At 39.7% G+C, this 25677-nt stretch overlaps 7 protein-coding genes across 8 annotated transcripts; 4 read left to right on the top strand and 3 right to left on the bottom strand.

Annotated features, from left to right (window-relative positions):
* Window positions 1-8472: 8472 nt before the first annotated feature.
* On the top strand, window positions 8473-8904 carry LOC108819640 (protein AGENET DOMAIN (AGD)-CONTAINING P1-like). The gene has a single exon (XM_018592693.1). The coding sequence runs from the start codon at window positions 8473-8475 to the stop codon at window positions 8902-8904; it is 432 nt and encodes a 143-aa protein (XP_018448195.1).
* A 1175-nt stretch (window positions 8905-10079) lies between these two features.
* On the top strand, window positions 10080-11580 carry LOC108819638 (delta-9 desaturase-like 4 protein). The gene is made up of 5 exons (XM_056991758.1): window positions 10080-10410; window positions 10496-10636; window positions 10703-10843; window positions 10927-11033; window positions 11134-11580. The coding sequence occupies exons 1-5, from the start codon at window positions 10099-10101 to the stop codon at window positions 11336-11338; spliced, it is 906 nt and encodes a 301-aa protein (XP_056847738.1). The 5' UTR covers window positions 10080-10098; the 3' UTR covers window positions 11339-11580.
* A 64-nt stretch (window positions 11581-11644) lies between these two features.
* On the bottom strand, window positions 11645-12563 carry LOC108821125 (uncharacterized). Its single transcript, XM_018594172.2, has 3 exons — window positions 12393-12563; window positions 12258-12302; window positions 11645-12109 (listed from the first exon to the last, which is right to left on the bottom strand). Exons 1-3 carry the CDS (start codon window positions 12483-12485, stop codon window positions 11822-11824), a joined length of 426 nt encoding a protein of 141 aa, XP_018449674.1. The 5' UTR covers window positions 12486-12563; the 3' UTR covers window positions 11645-11821.
* Window positions 12564-12942: 379 nt separating this feature from the next.
* On the top strand, window positions 12943-14500 carry LOC130498619 (LOB domain-containing protein 2-like). 2 transcript variants are annotated; one of them, XM_056992120.1, is made up of 2 exons: window positions 12943-13096; window positions 13638-14500. In XM_056992120.1, the coding sequence occupies exon 2, from the start codon at window positions 13647-13649 to the stop codon at window positions 14244-14246; it is 600 nt and encodes a 199-aa protein (XP_056848100.1). In that variant the 5' UTR covers window positions 12943-13096; window positions 13638-13646; the 3' UTR covers window positions 14247-14500. The 2 variants fall into 2 exon arrangements, with proteins under 2 accessions (XP_056848100.1, XP_056848101.1); XM_056992121.1 differs by having other exon boundaries at window positions 13084-13102.
* Window positions 14501-14642: 142 nt separating this feature from the next.
* Window positions 14643-15950, bottom strand: LOC108818734 (ervatamin-B). The gene is made up of 2 exons (XM_018591658.2): window positions 15494-15950; window positions 14643-15412 (listed from the first exon to the last, which is right to left on the bottom strand). Exons 1-2 carry the CDS (start codon window positions 15936-15938, stop codon window positions 14826-14828), a joined length of 1032 nt encoding a protein of 343 aa, XP_018447160.1. The 5' UTR covers window positions 15939-15950; the 3' UTR covers window positions 14643-14825.
* A 194-nt stretch (window positions 15951-16144) lies between these two features.
* On the top strand, window positions 16145-18118 carry LOC130498614 (phospholipase A1-IIalpha-like). The gene is made up of 3 exons (XM_056992115.1): window positions 16145-16480; window positions 16555-16912; window positions 17366-18118. Exons 1-3 carry the CDS (start codon window positions 16245-16247, stop codon window positions 18005-18007), a joined length of 1236 nt encoding a protein of 411 aa, XP_056848095.1. The 5' UTR covers window positions 16145-16244; the 3' UTR covers window positions 18008-18118.
* Window positions 18119-18197: 79 nt separating this feature from the next.
* LOC108818733 (uncharacterized) lies at window positions 18198-20232 on the bottom strand. The gene is made up of 7 exons (XM_018591657.2): window positions 19786-20232; window positions 19468-19709; window positions 19285-19381; window positions 19001-19184; window positions 18796-18877; window positions 18583-18655; window positions 18198-18475 (listed from the first exon to the last, which is right to left on the bottom strand). The coding sequence occupies exons 1-7, from the start codon at window positions 20203-20205 to the stop codon at window positions 18404-18406; spliced, it is 1170 nt and encodes a 389-aa protein (XP_018447159.1). The 5' UTR covers window positions 20206-20232; the 3' UTR covers window positions 18198-18403.
* Between the last annotated feature and the right edge of the window lie 5445 nt (window positions 20233-25677).

Raw genomic sequence — 25677 nt, 5'->3', positions numbered from 1 at the left:
GTCATTGCAGACATGACGGGAGTACCAACTGTGGCCCCTGCTATGGTAGAAGTTCAGAAACAATCACCTCCCACTGAGGACGCAAATATGGTGAAGCAGCCTACACAGGTCACCAGCAAGGATCCTACTGATACTTGGTGTGCACACGCGAAGGGGAAGAGGTTGTCGAAGAAGGGTGAAGCCTTTACACTACCTTCTGGCGAGGCGTGCATCAAGATTCCTAACTCAGTGATTGAGAAGAACCGGAGATCATGGGAGCCATTTGTTATGGGTCAATTCTATTCCGACCCCCCAACTCAAGGAACTCTGCACAACATAGTCAACGGGATTTGGAGCAAGCAATACCGTGACATTGCAGTTTCAAAAATGGAAGGGTTTGCTTTCCTTTTCAGGATCCCAAACGCAGCTACGAGGGATAGGGTGGTGAAGCAAAGGCTTTGGCTGATTGAGGGGCAGACTATGTTCGTCGATAAATGGGAGCCAGGAGTTGTTCCCACCAAACCTGAGCTTACTTCCGCACCTATCTGGCTGGAGCTAAGGAAGGTTCCACTGCAATTCTTTAATGAGGATGGGCTCGAAAGGATAGCGGGACTAGTGGGCCACCCTAAATATCTTCACCCGACAACAGCGAACAAAACTAATCTTGAAGTGGCTAAAGTCTTCACGATTATAGATCCTCGGAAGCCACTTCCGGAGGCAGTAAACGTTCAATTCGATTCTGGAGAGATCAGCAGAGTGCTAGTGTCAAGCCCGTGGATGCCACCAGTTTGTAGTATCTGCAAGGAGATTGGTCATGTTGATAGGAGATGCCCGTCAGCTCCTAAAGCATGCTCAGGTTGTAAATCGGTCGCGCATGTTTTTGCAAACTGCCCGGAGAGGAAGAGGACTGATACAACTAAAAGAAAAACACGTAGAAGCAGATCAAGAGGCAAGCAAGTATGGAAGGAAGTGGACCTAAATGGAGAAGCCCCTCCCACCAAACCTCGGCCTCAACCAGAAGTGGTGAAAGAACAGAGTACTGAGATTGCTCTGCATTCTAAGCTCGGTATCCTGCATGACTTGGAAAGAGGTGAAACAAGTGCTGCACCCGATTACCTTAAGTTCAAACGTCCGGGTAGTACCTCTGGTAAGTCTGGTACCTCGAAGTCTGACCTACCCTCTGACTCATCGGATGTGGAGTCCTCAGACTCGGAACTGGAAGAAGGCGAATTCAGTAGACTGGAGCCTGATTTTGAGATTGTGCGTAACAAGAAGAAATTCTCAGGGCTTAGAAACTCAGGCCGGAAAGCAAACCGGGGCAACGGCCCCAAACTCAACTAATTTTTCATGTCGACAGACATTTTTTGCTGGAATGTACGCGGTCTAAATAAGTACAGCCATCGCATCGGATTACGTAAATGGTTTAGGAAAAATTCACCACTTTTTGGAGGTATACTTGAGACTCATGTGAAGCAACTCAAGATGAATAAATTCGTGCCTCAGATTTTCCCGGGATGGTCGGCAGATGATAACTACAGCTTCTCTCCACTTGGAAAAATCTGGCTAGTCTGGCACCCTTCTCTGCTTGTTACGGTTATTTCTAAATCTCTCCAAATGATCACGGTGGAGATTATCTGGCCCTCCGCGGCACAGCCCAAGCTGTATGTGTCTCTGGTCTATGCTTCTAATAACCCGGCTGAGAGAGCTCTCCTTTGGGCAGAGATTACTTCTCTGGCAGCTTCTTTGGGATTGGATAAAAAACCTTGGTTGATCCTCGGGGATTTCAATCAAACTCGTGATCCGGCTGAGCATTCTAAACCCTCTACTTTTAAAATTGATAAGCAGTGTAGAGACTTTAATGATTGCCTGTTAAATGCTAACTTGGATGATCTAAATTTCAGGGGAACAACATTCACCTGGTGGAACAAACGCAAGCTCGCTCCCATCGCCAAAAAGCTTGATCGCAGCATGGTAAATGACGAATGGCTTGCGATGTATCCTTCTTCGGTGGCTTTTGTGGGAAGTACGGACTTCTCGGATCACGCAGTTATCACGATCACACTTGACCCCGAGATCAAAAGGACAAAGAAGCCCTTCAGATTCTATAACTTCCTCCTGCAAAGCCCAGAGTTTCTGGTTCTGATCTGTGAGAGTTGGTTCTCTATAAATATCACGGGGTCTGCCATGTTCAGGTTGTCTAGGAAGCTTAAGATCCTGAAAAACATCATCAGGGAGTTCAGCAAGCATAACTATTCTGGGATCGAGATTAAGACGGCAAAAGCTCACGAGAAGCTTCTAATGGCGCAATCCATCATGCTCGCTGCCCCTTCTACATCCAATGCAGAAAATGAGTTGCAGGCTCAACACGAGTGGGAGGAACTCTCGGCAGCTGAAGCTTCCTTCTTTTTTCAGAGATCACACATAAATTGGCTCTCCTGTGGTGATGGAAATTCGCGATTATTCCATAGATATGCGGCCACCCGGCAGGCTCTAAACCACATACATTTTTTGATCTCAAACTCAGGAGACAGAATAGACTCTCAGGCGGGCATTGAGGAGATGTGTGTCGACTACTTCACTGATCTTTTTGGTAGCCCTGTTACTCCTCCTATGTTTATCCAAGCTGATCTAGACCTCCTCTTTGACTGCAAATGTTCAGAAGATCAGATCACCAGTTTTGGCAAGGCTTTCTCACCGGCTGATATTAAGGAAGCCTTCTTCTCTCTGCCCAAAAATAAATCAGGAGGCCCAGATGGTTATTCCGCGGAATTCTTCACAGCATGCTGGTCAATCATAGGACCTGAAGTCACGGAAGCCATCCTTGAGTTTTTCCGATCTGGGAAATTGCTGAAGCAATGGAATGCTGCAAACCTAGTCCTCATTCCCAAGAAACCGAATGCCTCTCACCCTTCAGACTTTCGCCCCATTTCCTGCCTCAATACGGTTTATAAAGTTATTTCGAGGCTGCTGGCATCAAGACTTCAGGATATTCTGCCCCAAATGGTTTCGAAAGCACAATCTGCATTTCTACCGGGTCGCCTCCTAGCGGAGAATGTGCTACTAGCCACAGACCTCGTTAATGGTTATAACAGGGAGACAATTTCTCCAAGAGGAATGTTAAAAGTCGACTTGAGGAAAGCCTTCGACTGTGTGCGCTGGGACTTCATCGTCGCCACGCTGCGAGCCATTGACATCCCGGAAGGTTTCATCTCGCTGATATCAGAATGCATCTCCACCGCTTCTTTCTCAGTTTGCATTAACGGAGTCACGGGTGGCTTCTTCAAGAGCTCAAAAGGAATAAGACAAGGGGATCCACTATCGCCTTACTTGTTTGTATTAGCAATGGAAGGGCTCTCCCGTTTGCTCACAGCCCGGTATGATGCAGGACTTATAGGTTACCATCCTAGAACAGAGCAGCTCAAAATCTCTCACCTAATGTTTGCGGATGACGTAATGGTATTTTTTGACGGGTCTAGCAACAGCCTCCACGGGATCGCGGAATGTCTTGATGATTTTGCCTCTTGGTCAGGACTACATATGAATACGACAAAGACAGAGATATTCACTGCAGGTTTGGACCATTGTGAAACCAATGCCATCATCAGCTATGGTTTCCCAAGTGGTCAGTTGCCTATCAGATATCTAGGTCTTCCTCTTATGAGCAGGAAACTCAAGATCTCGGAATATTCAGCCCTACTGTCTAAGCTAACTGCGATTTTCAAGTCTTGGTCAGTCAAACTGCTCTCCTACGCCGGACGGCTTCAGCTGCTCAAGACTGTTATATTTGGCACGGTATCTTTTTGGCTGGCGGCTTTCATTCTTCCCAAAGGTTGTATTAAAAAGATTGAATCTCTCTGCTCACGTTTCCTTTGGTCGGGTAATATAGACAAGAAGGGTATAGCAAAGGTGGATTGGAACACGGTCTGTTTACCAAAGGAAGAGGGAGGTCTTGGCCTTAGAAACTTCACTGTGTGGAATCATGTTCTCTGCCTCAAATTCATTTGGTTGATATTATCCAAATCCCCATCTCTTTGGGTTGATTGGCATATGGGCATTCACCTAAATGAAGAGTCCTTTTGGACCATAGAAGCTTCTACTGCAGATTCTTGGGCATGGCGCAAGCTTCTTGATCTCAGACCACTCGCTTTGAAATTTTGTAAACTCAAGCTCGGCAACGGTTTAAACGCAAGCTTCTGGTACGATGTGTGGTCGCCACTGGGGCAGTTAATCAAATATATTGGTGAATCGGGACCGAGAGCTCTACGGACGAGGAGGTCAGCGAAGGTGGCAGATGTTTTCAGAGGCGAGACTTGTCTACTGCCTCACCCTAGATCGCAAAAGGAAGTGGACCTTCACTCCTATCTGACCACAATTCCTTTGCCTTTACCTACAGACCAATTGGATAAATATGAATGGATTGCTGGTGATTCCTCTTTGTGTATTTTCAGGTCTGCAACAACTTGGGAAGTGCTACGCCCGAGAGAGGAGATCAAAGATTGGACGGATGTCGTATGGTTCAAAGGTGGAATCCCGAAGCACGCATTCAACATGTGGATTGCGAATTATGACAGGCTCCCGACGAGGGCCAGACTGGCGTCATGGGGGCTCCAAATATCACCGCTCTGCCCCTTCTGCACAGCCCACGATGAAAACAGAGACCACCTCCTAATTGCTTGTGACTACAGCAGGGACGTATGGAAGCTGGTGGTAGCGAGGTGCCGTCCCTCCATCTCGATGTTCTCTTCCTGGCCGGAGATGCTGTCGTGGATCAGAGCACCATCTACAAGAAAGTTTTCTTTGCTTAGGAAGCTTGCAGCTCAAACAACCATCTTCCACTTATGGAAGCAAAGAAATAATCTGATTCACAATCAGGTTTCACTCTCTGTTGCTGTGGTGTTTGCGGGTATTGACAAGGAAATGAGGAATATCATCTCAGCTAGGAAAAATAGGAAAGGTTTTAGTTCTATGATGGTCATGTGGCTGAGTTGATTTTATTGTTGTTCTCCTTGATCCAACTTGTTTTTTAATTTCTTTTTTGCCAAGTTGGTTTCAAACTCTAGAGCTTTGTATAAGTCTTTTGTTCATATATGATATTTACGTTTTAGCAAAAAAAAAATATTCATTCCTTAGTTAAATCCTGATTTTGGAGACAACCCAATTACTTTAACTCTTGGCTGGTGAGTAGATCGATGAACTAATAGTAACCCAACCAATGATGAATTCATCTCACCAACATGGTATATCGAAAAAGAGGTTGTAAAACAAGTAATGAAGGTGAACGTTGGGATCGGTGAAATCATGTGCTGCCTGTCGGGATATGATGCAAATGAAGGGAAAAAAGTAGATAGATAGCATTGAAGAAGAGTGAACGATTGCATTTAACAACGTGGACCTCGATGCAACAACATTAGTCTATGCACAACCCATGAGTTGTTCATTTTTTTTTTCGATACGAATGAGTTGTTCATTTAAATGTTCATGCAACTTACATAAACATAAACTACCTTTCTCCCAAAAAACTTACATAAACAAATATAAACCCTGTTATAAAAAAACAAATATAAACCCTTCTATAGTCGATATGTAATTTTTGGTTTTAAAAAAACACAAATATAAACCTGCAGTCTTTTTTTTTTTTTTTTTTTTTTTTGAACAACCATTTAATTTGAAAATAAAAGGCCTCAGGCCCAAGTGGATACAGCATTTGAAAGACAGGCTTTTGACAGTCCATCAGCAAGCCCATTTTCAAGTCTTGGAATATGAGAAAAACGACAGAAACTAAAGGAAGATGAAAGGGATTCGATGTCCGATAATACTCCGTAGAGCATCCTCGGCTTTGGGATCGAATTGATCGCTTTTACCAGCGAGAGAGAATCTGATTTAATCCAGATTTTGGTGATGCCGATGTGTTGAGCGTGGGATAGAGCTTCTCTAACCGCCAACCCTTCAGCCATGAGAACGGAGGAGACGCGTGTTTGATATTGGCAACCATCGGAGGCAGCCAACGAAGAGCAAGAGTCGAAGATCCATGCCAGTCCCGCTTCTGAAGTTTCCTTCTTCCAAGCCGCATCCGTACTGCAAGTAACTGTATTGGCCGGAATCGAATGTAGGGTTACTGCGATCTGAGTATCCTTTGAGGCGACGATGAGTGGAGCTTGCGCCTGTGACCATTCTTGCGCGTTCGTAAGAGCTTTCGTAGCTGTGATCTGAGCTGAGGCAGGGCGAGCTTCGAATAGAAGCTGGTTTCTTGTGGTCCACAAGCTCCAACAAACCCAAGAAAACACATCCCCAGGAGATCCACACGGTGGGAGACAAGTCAAAGGAGTTAGACTTTCCACCGCAACTACGAAGGAGCGCAAGAGATCAGGGTCAAAGGTCGTCTTTAAAGGGATCAAATCCCAAACCTGTTTCGCAAAGGGGCAATGAAAGAAGATGTGTGTCGTTGTTTCCAACAAACCGCAATGGACGCAGTTGGTGTTATGCATCAACCCCCTCTTTTGAAGGTTCTCTCCCGTAGACAAAGCCCCGTTAATTGCTTTCCAGAGAAACAGTTGGAGTTTTGGAGAAGTGGAGATTGACCAGATCGATTTGTACCAGTTGAAAGTTTCAGGTATTGCTCCTCTTACTTGGTTGGCCTCTATGGTAGCAACTGCCGAAGCATATCCTGATCTTGTAGAGTAGATACCAGAATTTGCAGGATACCAAATATACGAATCTCTAGCTCCTGTCTTGCTAGGTTTTAATTTACAGATAGCATCAGTAAAGTCAGGCAATATCTCAGTGATACGTTTCTTGTTCCATTCGCAGGTGCCTCTTGTGATCAGATCAGAGACAGTAAGGTCCGCCTCTCTCTCCCTTAGTGGTCCAGATGGGATCGTGTGTGCAGTGGTGGAGATCCAGGAGTCTTTCCAGACCTTTGTCTCTGCTCCATCCCCTATGACTCTTCCAAGTTGTGAGGCTAAGAGATCTCTGCCTGCTAAGATGCTGGTCCATCCGTGGGATGCAGCTTTGGAAGCTTTCACTTTGAGCAACGATGTCTTGTGGCAGTACTTTCCTACAAGAGTACGCGCTAGGAGACAATTTGGGTTGGTGAGAATGCGCCATGGGATTTTCGCAAGCAGAGCTGTGTTGAAAAGTTGTATGTCTTTAAATCCTAGGCCACCCATTCCTTTCGGTTTCGTAAGTTTCTCCCACGAAAGCCAACACATTTTCTTTTGTCCTGTGTTAGAGTCCCACCAGAATCGCATCAAAGCTGACTGAATCATTTTGCATAAGCCCACAGGCAGCTGGAAGCATGTCATCGCATAGGAAGGAATTGCCGAGAATACAGCCTTAAGCATTGTCATCTTGCCTGCTGTGGAGAGGCGTCTGGTGGACCAGGAGGCTGCTTTGATCTTTATCTCGGCCATTTCATATAAACCTGCAGTCTAAAAGAGTAAATATCATGAATGTCTAGTGTCACGTGCGTACATTTTCCATTTCATCAAGACATTTTTAATGGTGTCCGTCTATTTTTGTCATAAAATTAAAATATCTTCAGTCAATCCCCAATTATTATTTTTTTTGTCAACATCCCCAATTATTTTAGACCTCAAATTCAACAGGTTCTCAGAAGTTGACGGTGACACTAATAACATATAATCTTTTCTTCTAAAAATGTAACGAGAATATTGATCACTAAAGCATATATAGATTCTACACAACTTCAATAGTTAGCAAACAAATATTTTGCCCAAAAAAAAGCAAACAAATATTTCTTGGCTATATACAAACTATCGATCAAACATCAATATCGAAGTTTTTTCTCAGAAAAAAAAACACTATAGCAACGATGAAAAGAGATAAGATTTATTAGGAGAAAAAGCAAAATTTGAATTGTGGGTTTGATAATTTACGTATGAGTGTTTAAATAAAGAAGAGATGTTGCTATTATTTTGCCTAAGGTGTAACTGGATTGATATTTTAGAACAAAACTATTTGGGATAGCATGGAATTGAAAACAGTTTCAGTTCTATTAATTCATGTGGGATATGTGGAACCAAAAGGAATGTAGTTATAATTCTTTCATGATAAAAAAACGTGAATGAGTTGAATGGAACTCAACTAAATAAAAAAATATTTTTGATTAAATTTAAATATTATGTAACTTATTTATTGCAACCACGTCTCTCCACAACAAGAAAACAACAAATCTGATAAAAGTGTTAGTTTATAATTCAGTCTGGCGATATCTAATAAAACCATATAAGTTAGTGCGTATGTAAAGTGAAGAGGCGTGTGTGTAAGAGTCGCGACTTGTTACGCAAGAAAGGGTAGTTATTCATTTTTGAAAAGTCACGTCAATACGAAGAGTTATGTTCGTTCGAGTACGTAATCTATTTAAGTTGAATGTGTCACAACGTAAAAGTTGTCGAGAAAAAAAAAGAGGTTTGCAGTTTCTATCTCTCGATCTCTCGTCCAAGTCTCTTTTCTGCACATTTATATTCTCCAAAAATGGCCGAGTTTGCGGAAGGAGAATTGGTCGAAGTATGCCTCAAAGAAGATGGTTACTTCGGGTCATTCTTTGAGGCCAAGGTATTGTCCAAGCTTCACGATGGAACTTTCTACGAGGTTGAGTACAAGAACCTTATCACTGAAGGCGAAAACCCTCAGCCGTTGGTTGAAACCATCTCCGCCGACGACATCCGTCCGATGCCACCTACATTACCCCAGCCGTCGACGTTTAGCCTCCATGAGAAGGTTGATGCTTTTGACCTAGACGCGTGGTGGTACGGAGAGATCTACGGTTATGACGGCGAGACGTACTACGTTCACTTTCCAACGACCAAACATTTGTGCGAGTACCCACTTCAAAGCCTCAGAAAGCATCTCGAATTTGTTGACGGTGAATGGGTTCCTTCAGCAATGTCAACAAGGAGGCGTTGAGCGTCTTAGATTCTCCGATGTTTCTTGGTCGCTAGTTGTTGTTCTTAATAATCCGCAACGTTTATCGTTGTAATACTTTTTATATCGGTTTCCAGAAAACCGTTGCTCTGTTTTTAAGACGTCCAAATAAAATAGGGAAACGACTTCTAGAACAAATCGTTAGCCCTAGAAAGTTTGATCATTTTGTAATCAATGCACAGCCACTTGTTTTGCTGTTGCTTTCACAATGAATGTTGTATTCAAACTATGTTATTTGATTACTCTGTTTTGAATTTATGAAACGAAACCTTGACAGAAAAAAAGAATATCTGATTATTAAATGGGTATTTTCGTCCTATTTTTTTCCTTTTTTGGTAAAAATTGTCATCCTATTTTTATCAATGAATAATATGAATAATCACCGACGAGCATAAGTGGAACCATGATTTTGAAGAATATCAATCAAAAACTTTATAGTGGTTCTTAATCACTTACGGAGTAATGTAGATTGTAGAGTATAAATATTAATTATCTATTTTGTCACAAATAACCGGACGAGTTTTGGGTCTCTACTGGAGATAAGGAAGGCCATTATTCATCTCCCACCACGAACACTTGAAATGAATAGAAAAATTACACAGGGGATAGTCCATTTACATTTATACATGAATATCGTCTATATTACCTTTTTATCTTTTTTTTACCAAACAAATTAACGTAGTTGTCACCAATAAAATTTGGCTCAAGAGATAGAGCGTTGGTTGTTGGGGATTTCTCAGTATTTTATATGGAGATAAATCAATTGTTTCTTACATGTGTAACTAATTATTAAGTAGAGATGAATAGTACTATTCAAATACACACATATATATAATTAATTCTTAGCTGGTATGAGCAAAAGTTTCTAATAAAAAAATATTTACATTTTAACATATTTTAATTAGACAATAATTGTTTTTGAAAGAAAAAAAAAACTCCGAGGGATACTATAAAAATTTTGAATGTTGGTATCAGTTAAAACATATTCTGCAAAGTTATTAAAAATTGGAATCTTGGAAATCAACGAAGTAGATAGATAGCGAACATTAAAGAAGGGCGGTGACTACGTAGACCTTGACGCAAAAACATTTTAGCCCATATATAAACAGTTCTCTAAAATCATAAGTTCATACAAACTTATAACTCAAACAAATACATTTCCTCGACGGTCGATAAATGTGTGATCCAACTAGAGACCATGGCTCTAGCCAAAGCGGCGTGGTTCATAAGGAAAAAAGGGCGTATTTTCAGAGAGAATGGAATTCGTTCGATGTAATGAGAACGTTAACCGTTACGATTGTGCACCTATTGTGTCTCTTGGCACCATTTAACTATAAGTGGGAGGCTTTACGGTTCGGTCTGGTGCTCTTCACGGTTGTTCAGCTCGGCATTACATTTTCATACCATAGGAACTTGTCTCACCGGAGCTTCAAGCTCCCGAAATGGCTCGAATATCCTTTCGCCTATTCTGCTGTTTTCGCTCTTCAGGTAAAAACCAGTTGATTGATAAGGTCTAAGTTCTAACTAATTATTTTTAAGTATGATAAGAACATACAATATCAAATATTTTCAGGGCGATCCGATGGATTGGGTGAGCATACACAGGTTTCATCACCAGTTTACAGATACAGACCGTGACCCACATAGCCCTACTGAAGGGTTATGGTTCAGCCATGTCTTGTGGATATTTGACACTCGCTACATCAAATATAAGGTAACGTAACGTTTATGCATGCATCACTCGTTTTTTTTTTATGACTTACGTTTGTTGTTGTAACAGTGTGGAAGACGTAACAACGTCATGGACTTGAAGCAGCAATGGTTCTATAGGTTTCTACGCAAGACGATTGGTTTCCACGTCTTAATGTTTTGGACCGTTCTCTATCTCTACGGTGGTTTACCTTACCTTACTTGCGGCGGGGTAAATACACATATCTCTGCAAACTATTTTTTTTTTTGGTAATCATTTGCCTCAACAATAATTATATTTAACAATTATGGTAGGGCGTTGGAGTTGCGATCGGGTACCATGTGACATGGCTCGTAAACTCGGTAGGCCATTTTTGGGGTTCGAGGTCGTGGAAGACTAAAGACACATCTCGTAACGTTTGGTAATATTAAAAAAAACTATATATTTTATATTTGATATTTTAATTAGCTTGCTCAGTCTAAAAAAATAAGAGATGATCTGGTCGTGTGAATATAATGAAGGTGGCTAAGCATATTCACAATGGGAGATAGTTGGCACAACAACCACCATGCTTTTGAATCGTCGGCTAGGCATGGCTTTGAGTGGTGGCAGATAGATTTCACCTGGTACCTCATTCGATTATTTGAGATTATCGGATTAGCCACTCATGTGAAATTGCCATCAGAGTTCCAGAAACAGAAGATGTCTCTCGCTTGTTCGTCTTGATTCCAAAACATGAAATGCATGCACGAGAGATAATATAAGGAGAGACTAATGTTTGTTTAATAGCCTTATTAGGTGTTTTTGAAATAAGGAATTTTCTTAAGTCCAAGGTTTGTTTGTCTACATTTTAAATATATTTTGGGTGCGTAGTGGTCTCGAGACTATGCTCTCCGCGCGCACATATATTCGTTACGAACGCTTTTGATTTTGATATCTTTCTTAAATTTTATACGCCGCAGAAGGACCGAAAACAAACACACTTGGCTGTATTTCCCAAATGCTTTCATCGTGTCATATAATACTGTTCACTAGTCATATAATACTCCTCGTTATATGAAATTGTTCACTAGTCATATAAGATTTCTAGTATAATGCATATATCTGTTGCAAACGTGAGATTAAGGAAGATTAATAAACTGTAATTAGAAATTTTCAGAGAGTGGTTACGCCGTAGGAGGTATCATTAGCTGCTGCTGCTGCTTTCGTTCATAGATCTGAAGCTCTTCGCATTTTCCTCTTCTTCTTTTGGTTTCCGATCTTCCTCTTGTTCGATCGCTGCTTGGGGATATTGGCTTCCACTGATCGAGTGACTTGATCGGAGTTGACGATCTGGAGAGAGGTGAGGCAGCACTCCTGCCATTTGAGAGCTTCGATGTCGGTGATCACTTGATCGAGAGTGAGGGAAGCTGATGACGACGAGACGGAGGTTTGATTCAGAGTTGAGCGTGAGAGATCTATCAGATCCACTGCGTCTACTGCTTCGCCTACAGTTTTCTGGTAACAATCCGATCGATTCGATTCGATGCAGGAGAAAGAAAACAATCAAAAATAACGGAATCGCAGAATCGATTAGACAATCAAAATAACGGCAATCGCAGAATCGCAAAGCTGTTTGAGATGATTGAATCGGTGGTTTACGTACCTTATTGGATTTGTGAAGCTTTCGGAAACCATTGATGTGAAGGATCTAGAGAGAGATGAGAGGATCGAGAGGTTAGAAAGTGAGGGAGGAGGAGGAGATAATCAGATTCTACGAGAGGGGGAAAATAGAGGAAACCTGATTGAGGTAGGAGCAGGTGAAGTCGATGGAGTTTCCAGAGTTCATGAAATCAACGTATTCCTCCAGAGTTATCTTCTTCTCTCCCCTCATTCTTCTTCTTCGTCGCTCTTTCTCTCTTCTCCCTCGAGGGCAATATACAGTGAGACTACTCTGCTGTGAAGTTTAAATTTCAAAATCAGCGACTGAGAGTTTGTTATAGGCCTTGAAAAGACGAGATTACCCCTGCGTTTGTTCCATATTTCCGGGTTCCAGTCCTATAGCAAGTGGCTTTATATATCGTTCTAGAAACAACATAATTATATTCTGTCATTATCCAAAACACTGGAAAATAATTACTTACTGAAATTATAATTTCTAACATTATAATATTAAGTATTATAAAAAAATTATTTATTGATTTCCTATTTTTTTCTTTTGTAATATGGCTTTCTTATATAAATTATTTATTGATTTCCTAGTTTTTTTGACTAAAATTTCCTAGTTATTTATTGATTTCCTAGTTGTTATTGTCTTTGTCATGAGCAACCTAAAATCTCATAATCCACCCTTCATCCAAACACCTTTTTCTTTCACTTAACCAAACAATCTTTTCATGTTCATTAGACTCTTTATGCACTACATTAGCCCTTTGTTATCGATATAAAACACATATCTCCAGTTGCTATTAACCCACAAATGAAGGGAAAGAAAGGAGGCAAGAGGTTTGTGTGTGTAACCCTTCTCGAAACTGTGCTCAAACTCTTAATTCTTTTTTTTTTTTGAAACCTTCAAACTCTTAATTCTTCTAACAGACATTTGTTTTCTCTTATTTTCCTTGTGAATTCGGATCCATCCATGCATATAAGCATATGCTCATGAAGATGTTATTCCATATCTATAGCACTATCATGAATTATTTGTTAAATATTAATTAGTACATTTTTCTCTTAATCCTTATTGTTCATCATGCTTCAAATAGTCTACTTGATCCATTCATGCATAGTGATTCCCATTATCTATAGCACAAACATGAAATATTTGCTATACTTTGACATATTTCTCTCTCTTTATATACTAAGAATGGTTGAAAGACCTTTTTTTTTGAAACTTAAAAAGACCATATTATGTTTTGATATATATATATCAGCTCGCACATGTGTTTGTGTTTAGAATATTAGTTTTTGCTTAATTAATCTTATACATTATAAAGACACTAATAAATTATATATGTCGAAAATTTTCAAATTCTCAACTACTGGCTAGGGAGATGACATGATGCAAAGAAACTCTACCAACAACAACATTTCCAATAACACATCATCGTCACATCAAGCCTGCGCTTCATGCAAACACCAAAGAAAGAAATGCAACAACGAATGCATCTTATCTCCTTATTTTCCGGCTCGCAAGACCAAGGAGTTTCAGGCCGTTCACAAAGTGTTTGGTGTTAGCAACGTACAGAAAATGGTACGGACCGTACGCGAAGAGGACCGAACCAAGCTGTCTGAATCTTTGACGTGGGAAGCTCTATGGAGACAGAAAGATCCGGTCCTTGGCTCCTACGGAGAGTATAGGAGGGTCAGTGAAGAGCTCAAGCTGTACAAAAGCTTGGTTCATAATCAACCTCTCATTGGTTGGGATAATAATCAACGTGTACTCAACAATAACAACAAAAACGGATTAGCGGTGAACTCAAGTGGATCTGGTGGGTTTAGTGTTAATAACAATGGTGTTGGTGGGAATCGGGAGGTTATTAACGGTGGATATACATCGAGGAGTTTGCTTGGTGGCTACGAAAATTTAAGGCAAGATCAAAGGCAACAATGTTATGCAGTGATTAATGGGTTTAAACAGCATTATCTCCCACTATAAGCATATGGCTATTAAGGACTAATGAAAACGAATCCTGCATGCTACATGTTAGTAGTTGCTTATGGCTTAACTATACGTTGTTGAGTCATTTTTATATACTTTTAACTAATGCAATTTGTGGTGTATTTTAGTGCATTCGTGGAGTAAACACTTGTACGGTAATTCACAAATATTATAGGATCATCTCATTATCTCATAAGTATGTTATGTGTCCTATTAAGTTTTGGAATTGGCAATAAGGATTATAAAGTGTTTTGATTTAGAGTATAGAGTGAATGTTCAAAGGTAGTTTTAAATAATATCTCACTAGACTCAATGCCAAACCTAATGTAATATATAAGAATCAGCTTCTCAAACAATATGCTTCTAGGAGAAAGTATCAATGCACTGTTCAAGTGAATCTCACATGATTCTATTATAATCGCATCTTATCTTTGGAATCATGTTAGCATTATAACTTGGTTCTCAAGTATCTCTAGTACTACTTTATTTTCACACATCATAATTATTTTATCTGCGCTATTGCAGATTTTCATACAGAGATAAAAGGCTCTTTAAAGTTTCTAGAAAATCTTGGACTCACTTCGTAGGATAGCTTGCAAGCATAGCAATACCACACTTACCCGTCTCTTCACTATAACCACGTTCCATCCTTACATACCCCTGTTCACCCCAAGCAGTTCCCCACGAATTCTTCACAATCCAGTACTTTTGCCCATCTTCTTCTCCATATCCAACAACAGTCACTCCATGGTTGAGATGATTTCCACAGTAGCCTGTGAACACACCAGAAGAGTAAAGCTGAAAGATGAAACCAGCAGCGTCTATTCCAACTGATACCGGTTGTTGAGCTGTAGCAGCTTGTAAACTCGCCTCGTTCTGTGCTACCTTTGTGTATCCTTGTATTGTAACCACCTTATTTTTGGACTTCTCTTGGTCGCATGCACCCTGTGTGGCTGTGTATGGATAGTCAGCCTCGGTCACTAGTCCACCATTGGCTATAAGGTATTCATATGCTGTTGTCATTAATCCACCGCTGCAGCCTTTGTTGAAAGCACCGACGTCACAATCTATGAGCTGTTGTTCTGAGAGAGATACTAAGTTCCCTGTCTTTATCTTGTTGATGCCTTCAATAGCTGCCACTGCAGTGAACGCCCAGCAACCTCCTGCAGACAAAATAAACAATCACAATCATGTCTTTATCTTAAAGAATGAACTGTGTAAGAGAGCATAAAAGTGTTTCATACCGCATTTTCCTTGGTTTCTAACAGGAGTCACTGCACCTTCTTTCCTCCAGTCCACAGCGTCAGGCACGTTACCTACCGCGTCACAGACCGGCCTTTGGTCCCTGTTTAACCTCAGGGAAGACGTGTTCAAACCAAGAAAATGAGCTCTAAACTCAGCATTAGTCATGTCCGCAAATCTGTTGTCTGTTAACTTAAAGGGCAAGTGGAGAGAATTGATGTAGTCTATCAGCTGGAGATTAGACTGGTATATCCCAAACCGTAGCATCCACTCCTCCTTTCCTCCATATAATATGCTATGCGTTTGAAGCCACTTATTGAACCGCTCTCTCAGGGTTGTGATTGGGTCGTACACAGAGGAGTCCACAGAGCATAGCCTTGAGGCTATCAGGACAGAGCAGATCAAAATGATAAGGGTCAGGTTAGATTTTCTAAGTACATTCAGCATTTTTTTTTGTTTTGTTTTGGGGAAATGAGTTTGGTTTCTGGTATTATAAGCTTCAGTGTCGTGGCTGCTCTCTTGGTCACAGGTTTTGCATTTTTTTTGCAGTTCTGATGGGACAAGTTTCCTTCTGTCTCATCCACAGATTGTAACATTGCCTACACTCAACAAACACTTATGTATGTGCACTATTTATGTGAAGGGACATGCATTAAGGACCACTTCCTTCACGTATTATCAAGTTCTCTCACACAAGTAGCAATGTTGTTGTCCAAAAAAAGAAAGGTTGGTGAAAATTACTGAGGCAAAAACATGTTGGAAGACATACCAAAGAGATGGGAGGTGCTAAGCGGCCAAAACAAATGGAAAGGCCTGCTTGATCCACTTGACTCCGACTTGCGTCGCTATCTCATCCACTATGGCGAGATGGCTCAGGTTGGTTATGACGCCTTTAACTGGGACCGTAAGTCCGAATACTGCGGTGATTGTTATTACCCCAAGAGTCAAATCCACGCTCGAACTGGCTACCTTAAAGCCAACCCTTTCAGGTACTTATTGCCACAATCATCTTTGTTTCGAACATGTGTTAAAGGCAAAACCGGTGGTTGATTGATTCTCTCAGGTACAATGTGACTAAGTACATCTACGCAACAGCTTCTATAAAGCTACCGCTCTGTTTCATCGTCAAGTCTCTGTCGAAGAAAGCGTCACGCGTGCAGACTAACTGGATGGGTTACATTGCGGTCGCTACAGACGAGGGAAAGGCGATGCTAGGGAGGAGAGACATTGTTGTAGCTTGGAGAGGAACTCTTCAGCCGTATGAATGGGCTAACGACTTCGATTTTCCTCTCGAGTCAGGTGTCAAAGTTTTCCCTGTGACCGACACCAAACACGTGCCTCGTATTGGAAGTGGCTGGCTTGATGTTTATACAGCTTCTGATGCTATGTCTCCTTATGACACGAGTAGCGCACGTGAACAGGTCTTTTCTACTTCACCTTACCCTTTTTATCATTTGCATTTTGCTCAGGTCAAAGACCTTTCCAAGCCCCTACCAGCCAGGGGAAACACATTGCTAATGGTTGGCATGCGGGTATAAACAGAACCGAACCAAACCAAAATGTTCCATGTTCGCAAGTTCGGTTCAGTTCAGCAACTAAAAAGAAATTCGTTTTTTTATGTTTGATAATCGGTTAGTTCAGTTTTCTTCAAAGAAAAACAAAAATTCAAACAATATCAATCTTAACCGAAATTCCAAACCAAACTAGCTGAACTATTCAAAATCTGAACCGAAATTAATCTGAAACTATTCAAATTTAATTAAATTTAAACCGGAAACTAACCGAACTAACCGTAAAACCAAAAGCTTCGGAATTTTTTTTGAAACCGGACTAAACGAAGACTGAACTACTCAGGATCTTTTCTTCGGTTTCAGGTACAAGCAGAGCTCAAGAGACTGCTAGAAGTATACAAGAACGAAGAAGTAAGCATCACTTTCACAGGCCACAGCTTGGGAGGAGTAATGTCAACTCTAGCAGCTGCAGATCTTGTCCACAGCAGGAAAAACAAGATCGAAGCAGGTCTTCAAAGCAAACAAGTTCCCATCACGGTTTTTGCATTCGGGTGTCCTCGAATCGGGGACCAAGACTTCAAAAGAACAGTCAACTCACACAAAGACCTAAACATCCTAAGAATAGTAAACGTTCCAGACGTGGCACCGAACTATCCGCTCTTCCTGTATGCAGAAGTAGGCGAGGTGCTGCAGATCAATACGCTGAACTCGACTTACCTCAAACGGTCTCTGAACTGGAGGAACTACCATAACCTGGAGATATACCTTCACGGGATAGCAGGGATGCAAGACAAATCCGGGGTGTTTAGACTGGAGATTGGTCGGGATGTTTCGTTGGTGAATAAAGGGTTGGATGCTCTGAAGGATAAGTACTTAGTGCCGAGTACGTGGAGGTGTCTTGCAAACAGTGGGATGGTTCAAATGGATGATGGGACATGGAAGCTGGATGTCCACAGGTATGAAGATGATGATGATGATGATGATGATGAATCCACAAATAAGTGACGGGCTACAAGAGCTTTTACCTATACAAACACTTATAAGATGTTCAGGAAAATATGTTTGTAAATTATACACAAAAATTCAATTAGAAGGAGAAAAAATCTAAGGGCCAAATCTCAGTCAGTCTATAGAAATGCAATTCAAGATCAACAAGACAAGCATGTAGAAGGTGACAAGTGCATTATCGGTGTACTTGGACGAAGAACAACTTGGATATTATTGAACATAATAACAATGTATCTTGGATGTTAACAAGACCATAACATAAAGTTGTTCCCTGGATCAACTCTAATGCATCTGTAACTCACAAGCAACAAAGCCATAAACATGCTAACAATAAGTTACTAATCTCTCTACTTTCAGAGTCCAATAAGTAAACGCCACACACTCATATTCATTTCATTTGGCTGGCCGTTCGAGACTTGAATTCTCACTCTCCATTGAGATTATGTGCGTGAGCCTATCGTAAACCTGTCATGATGATTTTCAATGAAAGTTATAAATATATACTTTAATCTATATAAAGTCGTCAGCAAGAATTTGTCAGCTCTGGAGACATGAACAAAGATGAAACATACCGCAGAAAGTTGCTCCTTGTCACTCTGTTTGTTGCTGCATTCATCCACTTCGGTGCCACATGATGAATCATACCTAGAGATGCATGGAATAAACTAATGTATTAGGCTAGACTGAAATGTGCAATTCTGATATAGAGAAAGGCAGTTAGCCGAGCTAGTTTTAATAAAAAGAAATTGATTCAAGCACCGTCTAGGTAGGATGAGTTTCCATACCAATCTCGGGGAATGCCAGCTATCTCCCGAGCTGAGTGGTTAAAAGGTCCCCTTAACTCAGCACCATACTCTTTAATCAAATCTGCACAGCACATGGGGTGGGTTACAAGATACTCATGAATCATGACGTTTGTACAAAATGAGTGGGGGGGGGACATGATGAGTTTAAAAAAAAAAAAGCATGAAAGAGAAGAGTTGTCAGTACCTTTAAACGTAGGGCAAGGAGCACGGTTCATCTTTTGACACACAGAGAGAAACCAGTCTACACCAACAGCCACATGTGCAATTTCCTCGTCAGCAATCGTTTCCACTATTTTAGAAGTCCTATGATCTCCAAACCCCATCAATCTTTTGACCAACCTAGGTCCAGCATCTAGTCCTCTAGCCTCCTATAATGCTAACTTGATATGAGATAAGGCTATGCTATACAGCAAAAGGCATTGAAAGCTGAAAACTTTATCACCTATCCCTAGTGGGAGGCACTACTACCTGAACAAGAGGGATAACAGCCAAGCGAGCAGCGACATTGCTTGATGTATTCTCGCATTCCCTCATCAACAAATTATTAGCCGGTATATCTCCATACCTTGCAGACAATAAGATGTTGTCTTGAAACAAAGTACACACACACACACACCAAAGTTTGAAACCTTGTTTAGAAAATGACTTAACTTGAAACCAAGCTCAGCGAGTCTCTGAGAACACCACATGAAGTGTCGACTCTCATCATCAGCAACATGAGCGAAGTCATCGAAGAAGTCGCGACCGAGAACGTGGAAGAAAGGGGAGAAGCGAGCAACAGTGTCCCAAGCCAAGTCGATAGCGTTGAGCTCGATGTGAGCGAGGGTGTGAAGCATATAGGCGTTGAGAGGAAGCGCTGAGTCTTTCGGACTTGGCACTTCGTTGGTCGGAACCTGCGTGTGGCTGATTAAAAATCCAACTGTCTGTATAAAAATCCAAACTTTGAGGGAGAGAGAGAGAGGAACATACAAGGAGAGGTTTGGGAGGGCGAGCGGGAGAGGAAGGGAGGTGAGAGATGGAGCCAACGGGGAGATTATTCTCACTGCAGCGCCAACGGGAGAAAGCTAAGTGTGAGATGTGGGATTTTGAGAGAGGGTCGGGTGTTGAGAGGACGAGAGCTCCGAGGTCAGCGAGAGAAGGGGCAGCGGAGACTAGACCGTTGAAGGTGGAGGAGGTGGAGTCAGAAGAAGAAGAAGGAAGGAGAGGACCGTTAGGTCCCCAGAGACGGAGGTCGTTGATGGGGCTGTTTCTCCAGTTGTCGAGACCAGACCAACGCTTGTGTTGCTGTGTCGGAGAAGAAGTGGAGGAGAAAGAAGAAGAGAGAACAGTGAGAGAACGAGACAGAGAAGTGGTCGGGAAGGGACGGATGTGAATCAACATTCTAACCATTTCCTTCTTTCTTTCGGAGATGGTGAATCAAATTCTGTGGTGACCCGGTTGGGTTTCAAAATTCTGTTATAACCCAATATTTTTTTTGTTTTTTATTTTGAATTAAATTTAAATGAAAAAGAGATTAAAAAGTCCACAAAACCTAAAAATTCAACTTATTTACCAATCTACCCAGTTAAATTCGAATCCAAACCCATAAATCCAGAACCCGGCCCAAACCCATTTGATTTTTTAATATTTAAAATTAATTTTATTAGTTATATTAGTTATATTAGTTATACAGTTATACTAATTATACAGTTGAACAAGTTATACAATGATACTAGTTGTACAGTTGAACAAATTGTACATTTTTATCAGTTATACTAGTTGTATAGTTGAAAAGGAAAACAGAGCTTCCCACTCAGATGGACAATGGTGGTAGTCAAATCTGAACGAAACCTTCGAGGTTGATATGTTCAAGACCAAACCGCAGATCCGTCATTTTTAATATGAAATAATGTTTTAATTATTGTATTAGTTGTACTAGTTGTACAATTTTCAAAAAAATACATCTTCATCTTTATATGATTTTGAAATCAAAGAAAAAACATCTATAAAATCAGGAGAACAGTAGTAGAAGAAGAATACAAAAGATAATATAAAAGCAATCACGAAACGGAAAAGAATCTGCAAGCATTCATGGTTGATGTTTTCACCTGTGTTTGAACCACTTACACTTTGTGGTGTGTTTTTACACTTCAGTTGTGTTTTCTTTGCAAATGAGTGATATAACCACAGTTACTAGTTTAACTACAATAATATTAGTTCCGCTGGCATAACTAGTTTAACTAGTTCAAACTAAGAAACATTTGAGTTGTTTTAACATTGGAAGGCAAGCTTCTTAATTTTGGAGATGACAAAGTTGTACCAGTAGAGGAATAATCAAGGATCCGAGAACTATTAGAGGAACTATGGGTCGTTTGTGAAGACAACAAGAAGAAAACTGTAGAGTTGATGTGATTCAGATCGAGTGGAAGAGAGCTATATTTGAGAGGGGGGGGGGGGGGGGGTGAGACTGAAGTCGCTTTGCTGAAGACCAAGATTGTGGAGCTCGAGGCCGACCGGGATCAGCACAGATACAAAGATTCTCACGCCGACCGACATGAGATCGTGGGTAGTTATGGAAGGATCTTGGATCCCCTAAGAGAACAATGGATGAACAAGAAGAAGGAAGTTGCTGCAGAGATTCAACTTGATGAAGTGGTTACGAATATAGATCTGTTGAATGATATCAAACACGGAGGGTTGGTTGTGGAGGAGGAGATTGCTCGTTTTAGGGAGATGGAGAAGGATGGTGAGGCTGTCGTCAAACTGGCCGTTGTTCCGAGTCGTTCTATCTCTGGTCTCGACATCCCCCAAGTTTCAGAGGATTCAGTTGCCAGCAACCAGGCTGGACCATCGTTCGTCGGGGAAGAAGCCAGTTCTTGTTTATTTACCTAATATCCTTATTCTTCGAATTGTGTATCGGATTTGCATGTTTCTCTTTTGACTTTTCAAATCTTTTGCGATTTTGATATTCTATATATTTTTTCGACTTTGCGAATCTTTTGGGATTGTTTTGTTGTTCATCCATGGCATTAATTGGCGGTGGTGGTCTTAGGTAAAAACAATGACATGGTCGACTTGAATATGAAACTTGTGTTGTATTGCTTTTGTAGTTGTGTTTCTTTTATGTGTTTTCCATAGTATTGTTCAACTTGTTTGAACTTGATAGGATTTTGGTATACAGTGAACAAACAAGTGAACAAACCTTAAAATATAAGGTGTATCATGTAAACTTATGGGATGGTGTAATAATTTTCAAATTCTTTTTTTACTATTTGTAAATATTTTCATACCTAGAATCATATACTATGAAATCATTAATTCTATTAAAATATTTTCGGTGTATGTTTTTCAAAAATATAGTAAACAAACAAGTAAACAAACCTTTAAATTATAAGGTAGATTATGGAAACTTATGTGATTGTGTAATAATTGCGGAAGTGATAGGTGTTTAGAATGATTTATATTATATTATAAAGAGTTGACAAAAATTTGAAAAATTAATATACCATCACTTATGTTTATTTCATGTACCTTATAATTTTAAGGATTGTTTTCATGTTTTTCAACATTATTTTCGAAAAAACATACATCGAACGTAATTTTAATGAACGAAGTGATAGGTGTTTAGAATGATTTATATTATATTATAAAGAGTTGACAAAAATTTGAAAAATTAATATACCATCACTTATGTTTATTTCATGTACCTTATAATTTTAAGGATTGTTTTCATGTTTTTCAACATTATTTTCGAAAAACATACATCGAACGTAATTTTAAGAAATTTATACGACCATAATATTTGGGCACATCTAGGTAAACCTTAAAAAGTGGTACAACTAGTGAAATCATAATTTTTATCTGGTACAACTAACATTTTCATTTTTGCCCCAAAAATACAACTATGTGTAATCTGGTATAACTGATTTACTAGTACAACTACATACTGGTACAACTACATAAAGTGGTACAACTACATAAAGTGGTACAACTGTGTGTTATTTATGTTCAACCATGTTTACCACGTTTTAAAACGTTTATCACGTTTTACAAATAGAAAACGTGATAAACAACTAACATGATAAACGTAATAACATGTAGTTGTACGAGTATTCTAGTTGTACAATCATATACATAGTTGTACCAGGTTCTCAGTTGTACAAATTTGTGCACAGTTGTATTTTGGTTGAAAATTTGAAAATTTTAGTTATACCACATACTAAATAAATATAGCTCAGTTGTACAACTCTAATTTATTTAGAAACCTATGCACATATACAATGGAATCATTAATTTTGTTAAAACATATTTGGCGTATGTTTTTCAAAAATATAATGAACAAACTAGTAAACAAACCTTTAAAGTACAAGGTAGATCATAGAAACTTATGTGATTATGTAATAATTACGAAAAAAATTGTTAAAACTTCAAATAAATAAGATGGATCATTCCAAGGACCTTCCAACTTGTCTAGTCTATTGTTGTTTTCATATGGAAAGCCGAATGGAATTTAAAATTTCTTAATTGAAAGAGTTGTACCAGTATTTTCTGGTTAGTATATAAACTAGTTGTTCTAGTTGTATTAGTATTATAATATATAGTTATACTAGTTGTACCAGTATTATAACACATAAACATAATTGTATGTCATATAAAGTTTTACTAGTTGTACCACTAGTTGTTCTAGTTGTATCTGAGAGAAACAACACATTACGAGTTGATTGTTTTTATTTCACATAGAAAATCAAATATAATTTTTAAATTTATATCTTCAATAAGTTGACCAGTTGTATATTTGATAACAAATTTTGTCTATTACAAAAGTTTGAAAACACATAAATAGCATCTCTAACACATAAATAAGTTCCACACACATCAGCAAGTCCAATAACACATAAATAAGACTCATTCATCACTTCATTTGTTACCACTTCCCTCGTTTCCACTTTTCTTGTTGTCGCTTCCCTTGATGATGCTTTCTTCGTTATTGATTTCTTTGTAATCATTTTAGATTTTTTTTTAGGTGTAAATATTGTATTTATGCATCTATTAACATATAACAGAGTTTGTAATGTACAATTAGAAAGTTTGGGGAGAAAATCATGACTTTTAGTATTTGTTTTCGGTTTATTTTAATTTATTATTTGCATTTTTGACTTATTTAAAATATACACTTGAGAAGTCTAGGGTGAAATTGTGAGGTTAATCATGCAATTTATAATGTTTGTGGCTGACTTGAAAATAATCAAGAGACAAAGGACCATCGTGCAATTCTGAAGAGGTCTGATCTGCACAATTAAAATGTTTAGGACTAAATCGAGAGGACCAATCTGTATCTTTTAATAATTTGGTCACATTCATAAACACTCAAGAGTTTGAGGACCTGTTTTGAAAATATTGAAGAAATCTCCATTGGAGGAGATCGAACTTGTCTTCAACGCGAACGACGGACGCGGGGCTGAGCAGCAGAGCAGGTTGGGTTTCACGGACAGGGGAGTCGGAGGTCGCAACGGTTCCAGCTCTTCACTGGGTCCTTGTCGCCGGCGAGGGCTGAGCCACTTTTACCACCTGAGATCGCAGAGGAGACGAAGTCGGAGAAGTTAATTCTGTCAAGGATCATGTGGTGTTGCAGCTTGAGCAGTTACAGTTCAGATCAACAAACTATGAAGAAGATAAAGATGGAGGGACGTCCGCACAGAAAAGAAGAAAACGATGTGTTTCGTTTTTTGTTTTAATTTTATTTTTTATTTAGGATATAAATGTAAATTAACATGTCATAGGGTCATATAGAATGACTTGGGTTGTAAGAGAATAAGATGAAAGGGTCATGTGTCATATGAGAATAATGTCCGGAGATGGTTCACACCACCACTCCCCCACACAACACTCTTAAATCTTGTTCAATATTACAACAATGCCCCTAAACTATTTCTTTTACCAAAAGAAACCTCCTGACCAAACAGTAAAGAAACGTCGATAAGACTTTCATAAGCCTAACGACTTCACATCACTAACACAATGACATCGTCATCGAACAAGTCCACAGGATTCTTTTTCTTTAGGTGATGCTGTACATGTAGGGCTGGGAATTTTGATCAAAGCCTGCGGGTCCCGCTTTGATCCGCCGCGGGGCGGGTGCGGGTCGAGCAATTTGAAATTTTTGAATTGCGGGTACGGGTACGGGTTAATATTATTTTAAGCGGGGGCAGGTGCGGGTTAGCCGAGCGCGGGTACTCCGCCAACCCGTATATTTTTAAAAAAAATGTTTTTTTTTTAAATTAATTTTAATTATAAATGCATTATTTTAATATTTATTTTTTAAAAAATAATAATATATAATTAAAATAAAATTATTTTTCGGTAAAAAATATATAAAATATATAAATTTTAATTATTTTAATATTATTTTTTAAAAATAATTAATATATAATTAAAATAAATTATTTTTAATATAATTATTATTACCCGCGGGTCATGCGGTTTACCCGTGGGTTTTAGCGCGGGGCGGGTGCGGTTTAAGATATTTGGTTCGCGGTTAACGGGTCGGATTTTTGAATCCAAAATAATCATTCGATCCGTGGGTCGCGGGGCGGGTCGGGTTAACCCGCGGAACCCAGGCCTATGTACATGTGTTAGATCGAATCAGAAAGATAGAAGAATGGGACATGTACTTTTGGGAAGCAAGGAGAAAACAAAAGCTACAAAGTGGTCACAAACTCACAACCTTACAATACACAAGTCATCAAGAATCCATAATCTGTTGTGATGCTTTTTTTGCTGATTCAAAAGCCCTAAACTAAAAACGTGAAACAGTCAACCAACTAAACCTGCTAAAGACCAGAGGCAGATAGATATACAAAAGTGCAGAGACGAACCAAACCA

Source organism: Raphanus sativus, chromosome 8 (genome assembly GCF_000801105.2).
Source record: "Raphanus sativus cultivar WK10039 chromosome 8, ASM80110v3, whole genome shotgun sequence".
Classification (NCBI taxonomy): Eukaryota; Viridiplantae; Streptophyta; class Magnoliopsida; order Brassicales; family Brassicaceae; genus Raphanus; species Raphanus sativus.
Note: the sequence above shows the minus strand (reverse complement) of the source record. Positions and strands in the feature narration are given on the sequence as shown.